We start from the raw sequence: 17,617 nt of genomic DNA, 5'->3' as shown, positions 1-17,617 counted from the left end.
CCTGAGTCCACTTTGGGGAGATAGAGGCGGGGTATAAAAATAAAGTTATTATTATTATTATTATTATTATTATTATTATTATTATTATTATTAAACTGTTATGTAAGTGAAGAGTTGATACATGCTGCATTAAAAATGGGACTGCCTGTATAACCTGAAAGACCTAGAGCAATGAGAAAATTTATTCCTGTAGTCCTCCTTTTCCTCCTCACCTTTTCTTCATGATAATCTTCTTGAACTTTGCTTTTATGGATTGAAGTCACCAGACTTGGAGTGAGTGTCACATTTGGAACTACTAAGGTTTGTCAATCTTGAGGCCATCAGCTCAAAATGTATTTGTTCCAGAAGCTTCATGGTTAGAAACAACTGCAGTTTTTATATCAGATAACTCAAAGACCATCTAAAATGCAGAATTACTGCAGTTTAACAACTCTTTAACTACCATGGCTCCATCCCATGAAACGCCGGGATTTGTAGTTTGTTGTGGCACCAAGGTTCCCTGACAATTATCTCACAAAACTACAAATCCCAGCATGCCATAGCATGTAACCATGACAGTTAATGTGGTGTCACACTGCCATAAATAATGTTGTTATGTGGATGCAGCTATATTTGGCCTTTTCTGCATATACACTGTCAAAGTGAATTCCAACAACTAGAGATCTATGGAAGAGAAATATCTTCTACAATTGTCCATTCCTGAAAACATATTAGGGACAGCTTTTCTTCAAGCACTGGCGGCCTTATAGCATCTTCTAATGCAAATGTTTTTAAATGTACTACCAGGTTTCTAAGTGCAAATCTGTTGAATTTATAACAGTTTGTGTACTTTTCAACCATACTGGTCTCTCCCAGGCAAATCAAAGAATTACAACCACCACATTCTGGGATCCTTCCCCAAAACTGTCTTACTTAAATATTGACTGGAGACTCTAAGCCTCAGGGAAAAACTAATGATCATATGATGTGTTGTCGGAGGCTTTTATGGCCGGGATCAGAGAGTTATTGTATGTTTTCCGAGCTGTATGGCCATTTTCCAGAAGTATTCTCTCCTGACGTTTCACCCACATCATTCCAGGCATCCTCAGAGGTTGTGAGGTATACTTCACAATCTCTGAGGATGCCTGTTATAGGTGTGGGTGAAACGTCAGGAGAGAATACTTCTGGAACATGGCCATACAGCTCAGAAAACATACAACAACCCTCCGATCATATGATGGGTGGATAATTAGACAAAGATTAAGAGTAGAGAGGACGAAACAGGAACTTATGAATAAAAATGTATGACAAGAGGAGATATACCAAAAAGGTAGATCTGAGGATAAATGACAAGGTTGCTTTCTTTATAGCAATAGGCTATAACAGTCAATCAAAAGGAAAAAAGCAGAACTGACAGGTGGCTGCATTATGCTAGCACTGAAAGATGTCACATTGAAAAGGATGTCACTGAGGAGGGAAAAGCTTGCCTGCTTTAGAGACTAGGACATGGAGCAATGGATTCAAACTGCAAGAAAAGAGAGTCCGCCTAAACATTAGAAAGAACTTCCTGATGGTAAGAGCTGTTCAACTATGGAAAATGTTGCCTGAGGATGTGGTGGAGTCCCCTTCTCCGAAGGATTCTAAACAGAACCTGAATGGGCACCTATTGGGTGTGCTTTGATTGTGCGTTCCTGCATGGTAGAATGGGGTTGGACTGGGTGGCCTTTATGATCTTGTCCAACTCTATGATTTTAAGAGGGTGGGCATAGCATAGAAGTTTCCAACCAATGCTATGTAGGGACACAACAGACCTGTAAGTGTGAGTCACAAACACTATGAAGAAAAAAATAAAAAGCCTTATTAAATGAAAATCCAAGGGTTCATGTGATTCCCTGAAAGTGCAATGCTACCCTCCGTAATATGTGACACAAGGATTGGGATACTATATTTGTCCTATTGAGAGTATATGATGATGATAATGTTTATTTTAGTGCCCTTTCCACCAAAAATAGTACAATAAGAGACAAAGATAATGAAAAAAAACACTATAAATATAAAATCCCACAACATCCCACTGGGCACCTCAATGGGCTACCAAAGGATTATTTTCTTCTTTTCTGAAAAGGACAGCTAGAAAGACTATGTTTTCCTAAACAAATACCAAAATTGACATTTCACTGAGTAATAACAAAGAAAAAAAATACAAAACTGGATAATGAAAATAACTTCTTAAAGAAATGGCATTGGCATTAAATTAATAACTTAATTTATCTCGTTATTCAAAAAACTGAATACCAAGACTCATATAAGACACAAAGGCAAACATTTACTAGTTACTATACCTTAACTGGAGCAAAATATGAAGATGGCTGCAAACTCTTGCAGTCCATTGACTATACAACGTTTATACTAAAGTTTCAAACTGTTCAAAATAGAAAAATGTCATTAGGCATTTTATTTGCATTGACAGCATTCAAAATTAGGTGGTTCAGGATAGGACTCACATTTTATATTACCTTGTATCTCACATCCAAGTGATGCACACATTAATCTAAACTCTGACCACCTCAATACATTTAAGAAACATACATGGGGAATCCAAATCTGTTGGCATGAACAAATGGTAAAACAGTGCATCTACCTCACCTCACCTCTCTCTTTTTCTGTCATAAAAAAAACACTGGACAACAACTACATGAAAACTTAAATTCATTCTAGGGCAAAGGGGGGATATTATCAACTGTCCAGAATAGATTCCTCTTGCTAATGTGCCTGTTGCTCAATCCCGCAGATTTTGTCCACCTACCGCAGATTGTACTTCCCTTGTTGCCCCAAAAGACATGACTTCCATCACAACATTTCAAATAATTTTGTTCCCTATTTCTTCAAATCAACAAGATGCCTGTCCCATTAGCCACTTGCAAATGAGATGGCAGATTGGGAGGGCCAATTTCGAAGCAGTGTTAAAGTAATTATGTTGGGGCAGAATTGTACAGAGCTATTCAGTGTTTTATTACACAAATCACATACAAATATGTTTTCAAACAAACCTTGCCTCCTTAATTCACAAAAGGCCAGACATTTCTCTATATAAGCAAATTACTTTCATAGCATTCATGTGAGTTTATTAAAATAACCATATGAAAATTCTGAGAATGAACAATTTTGGAGAGGTGAAGAACAGAACAGGAAGTGAGGTGAATAGTATATCACTTCAAAGAGAGTTTGGATAATGTATCTCAATATATAGACAATCTATAACTAAGTAACTATGCAAACCTACAGCCTATGTCACAGGGGCAAGCTCTAGTCAGATACAACAACTGATGAGGAGAGCAAACACACAACCTAAAGTGGTTAACACATACGTTAAAGTAATTGAGTCACTGAGGTCACCTTTAAAATGCTCAAATCAAACTTACCGAAATCCTCAAAGTAAGTAGAGAGAAAGTTCCCTGACAAAATCAAGGGTATTGCCTTATAGATGTGGAAAATGTGCAATTCTAGATAATCTATGTTTAAGTATAATTTTTATTCAAGAAAACAAAATTCCAAATATAGTAACCAACAAAAAAACATATGCAAGAAAAAACAGTATCTGTATCGAGAAAGTACATCATCGTACAGAGTTTCCTTAATTTATTAATACGGTCAACAAGTAAAGTCAACAAAGATACAATCAATACATATACTTAATAACATAAATAATACCTACACAATCTAATAATCCAAGGTAGCCTTAGGTAGCTCACAAACTAAGTTGAATTAACTAGGGTTTTTTTTTTTGGCTGAACATCTCTAATGTACCTGGGAAACTATTAGGAATAAACAATTTAACATTCAAAATTCTGTTTAGGTCACTCCAATTTTTAGTGAATTCAACATTAGCAAGTATGCCATTCTAAATTATTATGGGATAATTCCAAGTAGTATTCCCCATTCTGAGTCTGCAGGCTAAAGAGTGAAATAAAAACATTTCTAAACAAGAAAATGAAAAAGAGGAGAAAGAAGTAGGGCTTTTGATTCTGTGAAGCAATTATATGTTCCCACTCATTCAGGCATCCACAGATTTACCTTGTATTTTAATTCATTCTTGGTAAAATTGGGCACCATTATGACTTTCTCTGTAATCTGCCTAACTTGGCATTCTATCTTAATATGATCCAGTGCCAATGGTTTTGTTGCAACTCCTTTCAGAAGAAAAATATGATCCGTGCCATTGACTTTGTTCTGTAAAATAAGCTTCCCCTATGATAAACAAAAGAAGTAAAAAATCATTACCAATGTACATTTTTTTAATTAAAAAAGGCAGGAATTGTGAAAGAGATTTTCTGATGGTATGCCATAGGAAATGCTGTGTCTAATCGTGAGCGGAAATAGTTTTCATTGAAGGAATTAAGCCAGATTTTTTACAAGGGTGATACAATGGAATACCAGTTTTACACTGTTCTAAATGGCAGCTATTACACATTATGTATAGTGCTATGAGCAGAATAAGAGCAGGAATAAGAAGAAAAATATATTTAAAAACTAGCTATGCCGGGCCATGCATTGCTGTGGCTCATAGGAATCAATATATTCAATATATTTCCTTATACAAGTTATCATACACAAAATATGACACTTTGTCCTCTTCATGATAGATTTCAATAATATGGGAAAGATATCTTGGTGAGAACTAGGTTTCTCTAATTCGATCCTTAACAACTACAGCTTCTGCTTTTTGGGAAAGCTTGTAATTTTGGTACCTCCTTTCTTTTGTCACTATTTTAGCTTAGCTTTTTCCTCATAGATTTGGATGTTTTCCCCTTTGTTCTCCCCCCTTTTTTTGGTGCCCCAGCTCTTGGAACCTCCTTTTCTCAAACAAGTTTTAAAAGGTTTTATTGTGTAGAGAAGGGGAGAGGCAGACAGGGGCATGTACAGAACAGTCTTCTGAGGATGTACAGAGGAATGCTACACTGGTGGTTGTTTCAGAAAGCATAAAGCTGTTCTATTGAGTTCAACAGAGGATATTTTGAGGTAAATATGCATAAGAATGCAGTTTTAGAAATGAAGGGGGAAAAAGGAGACAGGATATAAAAGACAGGAATTGGATTAGCAGTATAAATAATTTAATATAATAAAATATTTGAGCACAAGGAGATAGAGCAGGGGTCCCCAAACTAAGGCCCGGGGGCCACATGCGGCCCATCGAAGCCATTTATGCAGCCCCCGTGGTGGCGGCTCCCTCCTCCTCCACCGAGGAAGGCGCGTGCAGCATGAGGGAGGAGGGAAAGACACACACCTTTCCCACCTCCTCCCTCGCCTGGTGTGTGCCTTCCAAAGCTTTGCTTGTTTATAATGGTATTTTAATTATTATTTAATTAATTATTAAGGGGTGCTTTGCTAGTGCTTTTGGTGCACAAAGGCAGAAGGGGGTTGGACTAAATGGCCCACGGGGTCTCTTCCAACCCTCTTTATTATTATTATTGACAGAAGGAAACAGTATAACAGAGCAAATGAGATATATATGCTGGATTTCGTATCACAAAATCACAAATCGAACACTTCCCAAGCATTTAGGACTGTGTGATATATTATTATTATTATTATTATTATTATTATTATTATTATTATTATTATTGACACAACTACGTTGTATGACACAGCAAACAAGATAGATATGCTGGATTTCGTATCACAAAATCACAAGTCGAACACTTCCCAAGTGTCTAGGACTGTGTGATGTATTATTATTATTATTATTATTATTATTATTATTATTATTATTATTATTATTACAGTATTATTATTAACATTGAGACTGGGTGGCCATCTGTCAGGGGTGCTTTGCTAGTGCTTTTGGTGCACAAAGGTAGAAGGGGGTTGGACTAAATGGCCGAAGAGGTCTCTTCTAACCCTCTTTATTATTTTTATTAGGATTATTATGATTATTATTAACATTGAGGCTGTATTTGTTCCCGTTCTGTTTGTTTATTTACTTCAAAATAAGATATTTGCAGTGTGCATGGGAATTTGTGCATAGTTCTTTAAAAAATTATAGTCCGGCCCTCCAACGGTCTGAGGGACCATGAACTGGCCCCTGTTTAAAAATTTTGGGGACCCCTGAGATAGAGGTTCACAGAGAAAGCCAGAACATAATGTGACAGACAGGAGGGTGTGATTTGTTAAAATAAAGACAATTCAATATGTGTTTTTTAATTTTAAAAACTTTATAGTATTATGGGTTGTCATCATTACTCTTGAACTATTCTGCAAATGTTAACATTCCTACCTATGGAGGCTGCTCTCTCAGCCGGTAACCTTTTTAAGAGACCAGAAGTGTCTCAGGTTTTCCCTTTGCCTCCCTCAGTTTCTTGATTTTTGATCATAACGTATATCCAAACAAACTTGGAAAGAGGCCCAAAATGTTCTTTATGCAAGTGCCAAGAGTAAACTGTGCTACTACTATTTTGGAGTCACCATAAGATTCAAGGATACTGGTAAGAGTTTATGGGTGCCCTGTTTGCTAGATTTTTAAACCATTTCTGTATACAAGCTCTTCTCATGCACAAAACATGAGACTTTTTCCTCTTACCTTGGTTTCACCTTCCGCAGTTGGCTTATACATAAGAGTGTAGGATGTTGTTTCACCTGGGGCCACATACATAAGAGGGGGGCCGTAAAAACTGCATCCCTTTATAATGGCATCAAGTTTCCAATCCTGTTGACTCATGTTAGTCTGAAAAAAATAAGCAGATGTAATTTCTAAAGACACAACACTTCCTTTAAAAATGAAAAAAAAACCAGTGCATACATTAATTAACAGATGACAGAAGATTGTTGGTGGAGAATGACATTATCCCAAAACAGTTGTCTGTCTATTCTCCCTGATTCTCCACTTCCCCAGATTCCCCCTTCTTCAGAAGGGCTCTCCTGATTTTGCAAATATAATCTGCATGAAGTAAGAAGGTGTGGAGGAGGGCTCTGGATACTTTCCTCCCATAAATTTCAGTTAACTTATGCAAGCTAAAAACCTTTTTCAGCTATTTGTAGTGTTGTAATTATGCACCCAAAATTACACAAGGTTTTTAAAGTAATATAAATTAAATGCAGGAAGAGCTTCCATGTCCACCCCGTTTTCCATCTGTTTACAGAAATATATATTTTTGTTTTTTGCTAAACCATCATTGTAAACTTAGAAATTCCTAGGCTTATTGAAGTTTTAGGAAGCAAAATGAACATACTACTGGGATGTCTTGAGTCACAGCATGATATGCTGGAGTTACAAATTCTAACTCAGCTTCAGTAGTATCTGTATTCACCACACACTCGATTTTAAAAAGACGGATATCGTATTTGGACTGCAGAAGAATGTGGCAAGGATATCGGCCAGGATACTGAGGTATAAACATCATAGAAAGCTCAACAGCATCATCTTCTGTGGAGAGAAAATGAAGTATTTGTTTAGATTATGTTGTGGGTTTCACAATTTGTAGAGAAAACAAATGAAATTAAAATCCAGACAAAAGGTTTTTACTGCTCTTTTCCCTATCCACAATATTTTTTGTTTATACAGTTATTACACCGTCAATACTACATTAGAGCTATCCTTTGGTATTTGAATTTATCCTTTGGTAAAATTCATTAGAGCAGATCTTTGCAAGCCTTATAAAGATATATTTGCAACTAAAAACACACATCAAGACTACTGGCTTACTATATCACCTACAACAAAAGTAAGAAGTCACACAGCAGTGAGATGGTTCATATTGCACAAATTAATTATCTGTCTCCCATAAACCATATAGAAGTCTTTTAAAGAGATGTTAGGAAAGTATTGGGCCAGAATTGCTTCTAGACATTTCTGTGAATCAAGGGTCAAGCTAGAATTTTAAGGGAAATCAGAGATTAACAAGTTTTTTCATTTATAGACAAAATTGTTTTTGACCATCGAAGAGATAACAATGATTTTTTAAAAGCATCAGATCTACTTTCCTCAATGGCCAGTATAATCTGATAACCTCTGTAGCTGCTTTTAAAAAAAGTATTAAATCTCCATACATGAATCTCTCTCTTCTTATATATTATAGCCTTTAGCTGTTCAAGACTTCCTATTGAGCGATGGGAGAGTTGTGTCATAATGAGGAAGCTAGAGAATAGCATTGGTATTTTGCAAGACAACATGACTCAGGCCATAAATCTATGGGCACCTACCAGAAACAAGTCTCACTGATGGCACTGGGGCCTTCATTTTAGTATACACAAAAAGTCAGTAAACTGTCATCCCCATCACCACAGAAGCCAGCATAGAGCTCCGGAGAGCTCCCAACATCGCTGGTTACCATCAGCAAAAGAATCCATACAACCAAGGAGAAGGGGAGAGTCCCCTAGCTATATGAAGAGTCGGTCAATTCAAATTAGAGTTAGCCCACCATTCTATCCTGACATGTGTGGCTGCTCTGGAGTTTTATAGGTTTTACCCTGTGTTAGTCCAGGAGCAACTTCTTATAGAACTCAGGATATAGGGCTAGCATAGACAAACCATAGACACATTTTCTTCAAAAGTCTGGATAATTTTAACTTTTTTTGCTGAAGTATCACTGACAATTTGGGTTTCACGTTATAAAATCATATTCAGTTGCATTAGTTGAAAATACACAGGTACTACAATTTCTGGACGTGATATTTTTGTAGTTTAGACTCTCATTCCTTCTTAAAAATCCATGTTTGAGAAAAAGAATAACACAATATTACATTATATGTCTCCAAAATTACCAAGTTATCAAATAGATTATAGATTGCACCCAAGGTTCAAACTTCTCTAAAATAAATTAGCTTGTTCTTTCATAAAGGCATGATTAATGACCTCCTAATTTATGAATTATTACCTCTTTTCTGTTTGTCACCAAGTTATTATCCCCAATGGCTATCTTCTACAAAAAGGCCCCACATTTGTCAGTATACAAGTAATAAAACTCACTCACTTATTCCTGGCTCATAAATATATTTCCTCTGATTTAACTTATAAGAATCTTTTATCATTCATGTAAGACAACAGAGCCACAGCAAATATTCAAATTAAAAGATATATACTGTAGTTTAAATACATTCAGTATTATAGTAGCAAATTCACTGTACACAGACACTTCAACCATTCTTTTCACTATTTGTGTACTGTAATAAATAGAATAACAGAAACGAAGTTGGAAAAGATCACAAGGGCCATCCAGTCCAACTCCCTGTCATATACAATCAAAGCATTCCCTAAAGATGTCCATCCAGCTTCTCTTTAAAAAGCCTCCCAAGAAGGAGAATCCACCACACTCCAAGGCACCATAGGAATAGAAATATTCATTTAGATAATATACATGTATCACCACCTATAATAGTACTCACATGTTTCACAGGGTTTGTACATACATTGAGTTAAATTGACAATCTTATTTGCATTAATGGAAAAGTTCTATTTGTTGATGATTCCCTCAGTTTTAATAATCTTTTTTTGCTCCCACAGCTCACCTATTCATTGGTGTCCCCCAGCCATCTGGGGAGCATTTTCAAATCAGTAGGAGGGATACTATGGAGAAGCAGTAGATAAGTCCACTTCCACCAGCCTAAGTGCACACAGTTAAATCTAGATTCAACCCATTTTATTTTGAAGGATTTATGGCACATTGAATAACATTTGCACCATCATTGATGGCTACTTTTTGTGGTACATTTGTCTTCTTGTTTTGCTATCCAAAAAGAAAGGACACTAAGTACGGCAATCCAAAGAGATTGTAATTAATTCAAATGCCATGGTTCCCCATTCCATTGTATTCATTTACATCTTAGAGGGCAGTACATTGTTATCCTGCATTCAATGTACATTAGGTTAAGCAGTTCAAAGCAATGGTAATAGTGATGCGGCAAAAAAGTGGTGTCCTCACCCAGCAAGAAAGATTTGCAAAGATGAACATTCCCCCATATGTACTCAGTTACACTAGTAAATTTACACCAGCACATGTGGAGGAATATAGCTGTTATATTCATGTCCCCATGAGAACTCATATCACAATGTTCATATGAATCCTACTGAACAAATGTACTTTTTTGCTACAATATTAGGTGTGAGCTCCTTATTTTTAACACCAGTTGTGATATATGATTCCATAACTATAGCTAGAATTATTGCTAATCTGTGATGTTAACACTATGTGTACAATGTGCATTTTAAAATGTTGGAAATTAGAACACAACAATTAGAAAAATAGAAATGTATTACTAAAGAAAAACCAGTTAAACTCAGGCAAGACATACTTTGCATGTAAAACAAAATATGTCACCATGGAAAACATTTCCTGTGATTATTGCAGAACCTTGGTATCAGTTAAATTTACTCGCAAGGAAATCTTGGAAATTTCTTTAACACTAGGTTACTACTATACAGCAAAGTTACAAATAAAGAAAACGCAGGCAATGTCTTAGTTTCACCCCCACCCTTCTCAGCTTCCAAAAGTTCCTCCATTCAGTCTCCAGGTCTTCCAGTCTGAGCCGGTTTGTGTTATCAGGCTCCTTCCTGCTCAGAGCCCCAAATGGTTTTCATTCCTCAGCCTTGGTTATGAAACTCATGGCATCAGAGCCAGTCCAACAATGAGGCGAATTAAGCGGTCGCTTCGGGCGCAAAATATATGGGGGCGCAGTCGAGACTGATTTTTCTGTTGATTTGTTGTAAAACATGATGTTTTTGTGCTTAATTTCTAAAATCTTAATGTAATTTGATGTTTAATAGGCTTTTCCTTAATCCCTCCTTATTATCCAACATTTTCGCTTATCCAACGCTTTTATTTTTCAGTGATTGATTTGGCGGGGCGGGGGGCAAAATTCTGTTCGCCTACACTTGAAAAATATCTAGGGCCAGCTCTGCATGGCATGGAGATGTTCTTGTGTCTTGAACATACCAGTTACTGATCCATGACATTGCCAAAGAAAGAAGAAGCAGGATAATGATAACAGTCTACTGGAGAGCATGTCTGAAGCTCCAGGAAATTACTTTGAAACCAAAGATATTTCTGATTACATTCAACACTGAACAATGTTGTGAAGAAAAATTCATAAAGCATTGTGATAGATGATCATCGATTTTTGAAAATAATATGAAGTCATATTTTAACATATATACAGAAATATTCAGGAAATTGTGCTTTCTAGATATCCTTATTAAATATATAAATATGTATTCTAGACTGAACAATGACAATAAATATTTCAAAGTTAAGCCTAGCAATCATAAATGTCAACATGCTATGACATGCATTATTAGGTTAAGCAATAAACAAGGACAAGATGTTCAACACTTTTGCAGTATTTTACACTGACAAGTTTAGTAGAAGCTTGCTGGTTGATATACCAATTTTTATTGCCAACTTTAGTAATGGGGCTATTAACAATATATTACATTTATAAATGATATTTAGCTTATTAAAGTTCATACATATATTTATACTTCAAACCTGGGTCCACTTCACACATGTATATAGGGAGAAAGCCCAGGGCTCTTATTTCAGCACACAGCTTGGACTGCAGTCTTTACACTAAGGAATTTTGGCTCCACTGTTATGGGGGCAGGTAGGTAAGATGAATGGTGGCAATTTCCTAGAGATTTCTCTTCCCCCTTGGTGGGTATTTCGGTCAAGAGGACTGGTACACATTTTGTAAGAAAACATGTTCTAGGGAGATCTGTTGGTCAGAAGGAAAAGGTAGCACCTAGAATAGGACCACCCAGTCAGAAAGTGTATACAGGATCAGTGAAAGATAAGGCCAAACAGCATTCAGACTGGGTTTCTCATATAGGCAAGTGCCTGCAGGCTTGGTGTTATAAGGTCAATTGGCACCAAATATGTACTTACAAGGTTTCTAAGTACAGCATTTAGGGTAGTTGAAACAAGGGTTGTCTCACCATAAGTAAGGTGTCCTGGCCCTCAGTGGAATCCAGATTGACGTTCTGGGTTGTATGGGATGTGAAGTGATCAATCCTACCATAGAACTGTATTTCCCAGAAACCTTTTTCTCCTCACTCTGAGGCTCGTTCTATACTGCCATATAAAATCTGACTTGAACTGGATTATATGGCAGTGAAAAACTAATATAATTCAGTTCAAAGCAGATAATGTGGATTATCTGCTTTGATAATCTGGATTATATGACAATGTAGAAGGCCCCTGACAGTCTACCATTGCAGTATTTGGCTCTCTGTACCTAAAAATAGACCAGTTTTTCCTATCCTCATTAGAAATACTCTTAATTGGTACTGGGGTGGCAGAGGTCTGATGCCATGGTGTACTGAGCAGCATGTTGTCTTCTTGCCAGTCTCAGCTTCCTGGCTGTCCCCGCTGTCCCCTCACACTTCTTTACACCTCCCAACCCATAAAGATTATTTTTGACTTTTCTATATCCCAGAATAGTCAAAAATAATATGGATTGTATCTAAACATATACAACAATACATGTTAACATACATTTAACATATAATCTTATCCTTTTATCATGCAACACATAAACCATAAATACAAACCTTCAATGTTGCACATACATATAACATATTCATATCTTACCATCTTTTCTGTTGTTAAGATTCACAACCTTAAATCAAGAGACATTTTAAAATACATTTTTCATAAATCATATTTCTAACAGTTTAATTTTTATTCTGGGTTATCCCCCAAGTCTTTATTTATACACTGGACCAAAACATCTTTTAGACACTTTGTCCAACTCATAGCAATCTTCCACTCCAGCCCAGTTGGTACAGTTCCTCGACGTTTCACTCTGCGGAGCATTCCAGAGGTTAACATGTTGCCAGTGACAATTACACTCATCCTTCCCAGCAACACAATGAACTCCCTCTGTCCCAAAATGTCTTTTACGAAACTTCCAAGAGTCATTTAAGAAATCTTGTGAAACATAGTCCAAGCACTTTCGTGGAACATCGAAAGCAAACTGATTATAGTTGAAACTGTAAATCTCTGCCGCATTGAAATCCTCAGAATTCTCTCAGTTGAAAACCAATATCCACTTGCTTCTTAATTCGTTGCGATTGGCGATGACCCTCAGGCTCAAAATGTCCATCTTCTTTGGTGTGTTTGTTGGTCCTTTCGGCTCTCCCGTGCACAGCAACTCAACTGGATCAAATTTGGTGGTTTCCTGAGGTAAATTTTCCTCTGGCCACACCTGCTGACCATGCTCTGTAATTGCGGTGACCAAAGAAGTAACTACTGAGCAGATAGAGTCAGTTGAAGACTGTGAAGAGGCATCCAGACTTCTGCCCTTTGTAGTATTGGACTTTATCTGCAAAGTCTGTCCTGAACAACTGCCATCTTCCTCTAACTTCTGACTCCTTATACCAATATTCATCTCCTTAGAGTGCTCAAGCAAATCATTTTCATCAATGACTGGCACTTCTAAATTCCCAATTACTTCAGCTTGCTCTATTCCTGTGTCACTATGGCACTGAATAGAGACCTCAGCCACTGGTGACACATTTACCTCAGCCACGCAATGAGTCTCAAGCTGTGACTCAGATAATTTTTCTTGGAGGTTTATGATTCCTCCATCTTCAGCAGAATCTTTTGCTTGTTTAAATTGTGAGCTTACAAAATTAACAGAGTCGTTATTTTGAGATGGCTTCGACTCTAAAAGATAAACTTCTACTTTACAGCACTTGAAATATTTGCCATACTCCACAACCGTTCTCTCAATTGGTCTCTGTCCCTCTATACAGTCATACCAATTGACTAACTTATTCCAGGCTTCAATAGGAATCACCTCATAATCCACTCCATTCATGCGATACTTTTTTAAAGTTTGAGTTTCTGAATCCTCAAAAAGTTTTGAGTTGTCAATGGGTCCTGGGTAGTAATCAGGCTTTCTTGCATAATACAGGTCCCAGCTTTCAAAACCCACATATCTCTGCCACTTTTTGAACCACTTATAATCAATCAGGCACCAAGAATCCCCTGGGCACAATGGCATTTTCAAAAGTGGTGCGAGCTCAATCCGCTGCATCTCCACATCCTCCTTGGTGTATTTAGAAAACCTCTTTAAGGCTAAATCACTAGGAGTTCCTGGTTGTGCCACCACAGAAGGCTGAGACAGTGTCAGCTTCTGTCTTTCCCATTCTATCGCCATCTTTTTCAGCTCTATCTGTGCCTGTCTCTGTTTCTCTTTGTCCTCTGCTTCTTTCTCCAATTTCATCTTCTCCATCTGTGCCTCTAATTCTAATTTTTTCATCTCTAATTGATATTTCATCATTGCTTCTGACATGGTGGTCTGTTGTTCAGAATCTGAACTCTCTTCCTCTTGGTACACCTCTATCTCTCCTGCTCCTTTTCTCTGTTTTCTGGTGGCCATTGTCTACAACCTTTACCTCAGAAATTTCAGTGAGCGATCTCAGGCACTAAACTAGGGATGTTATACGTATCCCGCCGCTTGCCGCCAATTGTACAGATGTGTCTGACAGGAATGGAATCCTCTTGATCCCACCGCTGCCACCAAATTGTGGAGAGGTGTACACAGATGTGTGACAGAGATGGAATCCTCTTGATCCCACCACACACACAGATACCACCAATTATAAAGATGTCTTATGGATGATGATTTTAATTAATTATTTATTTAATTATCTTCTTCGCTGCCACCAATGGAGGAGATGTCGGCAGATGGCACTGGTTCTTTTTATACCTTCTTTGTTTATTTTACCTCAGATGTTGATGTTGCTTAACTTAGTACAGGAGTATGACAGAGACTTAGATGGAATAAAATTAAAACAAGTTTATTGCATGTACAGAGCTTGATGGTTTCTTATAACTTTTTAAAGGCACTTAGCTTAATGGTTACAAACAGATATGAGGTGTTCAAACTTTCAAAATACTTCTTCCTCTCAGCTAAACTAAAACCTGATCCTCCTGGATCTACTGGGATTAACTTTCCCTAATCCACAGCCTCTGTAAATGACCCTAAACAAGTCCCCTAACTTGCTTAGTCTGGCCTAATAGAGGTCTGTCCCTCTGGTTCCCTTCAGTCTTGAAACCAGACTGCTCCCTGTGATTTAAAATCACAGACTGTCTAAAATAAATCCTTTTATTTTAGACCCGACTCAAATTCTTTTATTTGAGCCACCCTGATCCTCCACATGAGAATCAGTCTTCTTCCTGCGACTAAAAATCACAGACTGAAACTGGGTTTTAAAACATTCCCCTTTTCCTTTCCAAATGGCGGTTGGCTCCGCCCCCGTTGTCATAGCAACCGGTTCTTCAGTGCTGGTATTAACAGCTCTAATACTCACCATTTTAATTTAACTAAACCTGACTGTTTAAACAAATCAAATAAAGATGTCATCCATAAATTAAAACATCACACTTCTTTACAGTCCCATTCGTGAGCCATAGCCAGGTCTTCTCCTTATCAGCTTTTCCTTCAATTTTGTCAAGGAACTTTCCATGCAATGTTTTGTTGTGCTAGCTGTCAGATCAAGTTTGTAGTGCTGTTTTCTTGTACTGGTTTTTTGTCTGCTGTGCTTTGAGGAGTTTCTGATTTTTGACTTCAATCAAAGCAGGTTCTTCACTTTGCTTTACATATTCTGCCAGGGCATGTTCTTCTTCTTTGACTGCTTGTTTTACTTGTAAGAGTCCTCTGTCACCTGATCTTCTAGGCAGATATAGCTGGTCATCATCACTGCGAGGATGCAGTGAATGATGAATGGTCATGAGTTTTCTTGTTTTTATACCCAAATTGTCCAGTTCCACCTGTGTCCAATTTATAATGCCAGCAGTATATCCTATGACAGGTATGGCCGAGGTGTTTATGGCCTTGATGGTGTTGCATCCATTGAGCTTGCTTTTGAGAATTTTTCTGACCCTTTGTGTGTATTCTTTGCTGACCACAGGCTTCACATGTTTATGCTTGATGTTGTCAAGCTGTAATATGCCCAGATATTTATAGGCCTCTGGCTGGTGACACTTTATTGTTTGGCCATTAGGCATATGTATGCCCTCACTTTCCACTGTTCCATTTTGTTCTGGGAGAATTTTCCTTCAAACTCCTTTATCCACCCAGCGTTTTTGTTGTAGTTCTTATTATTTTCCCAAAGCTCTTTCCAGAACTTTGTTGTTGCAGTTTTTTCTAGCTTTATGGTTACTGTGTCTGTTGTTTGGTTCAGACTCTGGTAGAACCGTCTTTGGTCTGATTGAAACAGTTGATTTTGTCTGTACTGGATGATTCTGGCTTCATATCTTTCAATTTTTCTGGCTGTTGCTGTAATTTGTTCTTTCACGATTTCCAAAGCTTCTTCAATTTTTCTGGTGTTCAGCCAGTACTTTCTAATCAGGTATTGCTTGATTTTGTCATTCTTCAGTTTCTTTTCTTTCATATTTTTAGGTTACTTGCATCTGATCTAAGTTTCTTGATTTTCAACTCTAGCCTGACCTTCCACTTTGGTTTTCCAGTCGATTTTCTTTTGGGCTGCCTTGGTTGTAGGAGCCCAAGCTCTTCTGTTATTATCACTGCTGCACTGTAGGCATACTGGTTTGTTTGTTCAATTGATGTTATTTGGACAGTGGAAAGTACTGTATTCACATCTTTCATGAGAGGCGCCAGGTGTCTCTTGAGCACTGTTTTTAGAATTGGGAGCTGCTTTCTTATTGCATTTGCTGCAGCATGAGCCATGATCATATCCTTGAGCTCTTGTTGTCTTGCTGTCAAGGTTCCTGGTGGTTCAACAGGTGTTTCAAGTGCTGGTTCTTCAAATTCTTGCAAAAGCTCCACACTTTCTTCTGGTTCAATCTGCTCCACGATTCCAAGTGTTGCTGGAGTCTCTGCTGCTGTCTGGGCTGTGGTCTGATGGTAATTTGCTTTGCAGATTTTCTGGATTTCTTTGAGTTCAACTTCACTGAACACTTTGTTTCGGATTATGAATCTTCGTTGGTCAGCCAGTCGGGGTTCTGTTATCTGTGAGTCAGAGTACTCTTGCTTCCACAGCTGATGCATCCTTTTTTGGTAGCCACGCTTTTGAGGTTCTGATTTGTAGTAGCATTTCATAACTGTGCAGTTTTCTGGCATTGTATATTTCTGCCACTTCTGTGACTGTTCATTTGTATTTTGATTCCATAGCCCACTTGTCGATGGATGTCCAGAATCAGCAGCATCCATCGTGGTCCTTTTTATCCTGGGCAACGACCGAGCCAGTATAGATTTCGTTTTGGTTTGATTCTCCATAATGCTAATGGGTTAGGTGCTCTTAATTCCATCCTCAGCTGAGACCTCTCTGGCTTGGTTGGACCTACCGGTAGTTACACTACCACCAGTACAGCTCTCAGTCATCCTTGGAGCATTTAAGCCCCACCACCACCACGACAAGGTGGCACATACGGGGGGGGGGGGGGGAGAGAGATGATGATGATGATGATGATGATTATTATTATTATTATTAAAATATTTTGAAATTACTACTTGAAATCAATTTTGTAAAAAGCATTGTATTTGATACACTTAAAATGGTCCAAAATTAATTTTTGTCAAATGTTGCTCTTCCTGCTTGATCTACCTTCCTTCCTTTTTTCTTTTATGGTGTTTCGTCTTTACTAGCAATGTGCGTGGTATTTGTTTCATCTGTTTTGTC

General features: G+C 37.6%; 2 protein-coding genes across 9 annotated transcripts in view; both read right to left on the bottom strand.

The window, feature by feature from the left end:
• The window catches only part of cfap47 (cilia and flagella associated protein 47), a 411,656-nt gene that overhangs the window by 185,110 nt on the left and 208,929 nt on the right, over window positions 1-17,617 (bottom strand). For all 8 annotated transcript variants that reach the window (XM_003218926.3, XM_062977173.1, XM_062977171.1 and 5 more), the window contains 3 exons: window positions 7,206-7,399; window positions 6,557-6,700; window positions 4,054-4,227 (listed from right to left, as the gene is read on the bottom strand). In XM_003218926.3, coding sequence (XP_003218974.3) covers window positions 4,054-4,227; window positions 6,557-6,700; window positions 7,206-7,399 — 512 coding nt within the window. The remainder of the gene's footprint in view (window positions 1-4,053; window positions 4,228-6,556; window positions 6,701-7,205; window positions 7,400-17,617) is intronic.
• On the bottom strand, window positions 12,151-14,603 carry LOC107982646 (ubiquitin carboxyl-terminal hydrolase 4-like). Its single transcript, XM_016992425.2, has one exon. It carries the CDS (start codon window positions 14,350-14,352, stop codon window positions 12,997-12,999), a length of 1,356 nt encoding a protein of 451 aa, XP_016847914.2. The 5' UTR covers window positions 14,353-14,603; the 3' UTR covers window positions 12,151-12,996.

Source organism: Anolis carolinensis, chromosome 3 (assembly GCF_035594765.1).
Source record: "Anolis carolinensis isolate JA03-04 chromosome 3, rAnoCar3.1.pri, whole genome shotgun sequence".
Lineage (NCBI taxonomy): Eukaryota > Metazoa > Chordata > Lepidosauria > Squamata > Dactyloidae > Anolis > Anolis carolinensis.
Note: the sequence above shows the minus strand (reverse complement) of the source record. Positions and strands in the feature narration are given on the sequence as shown.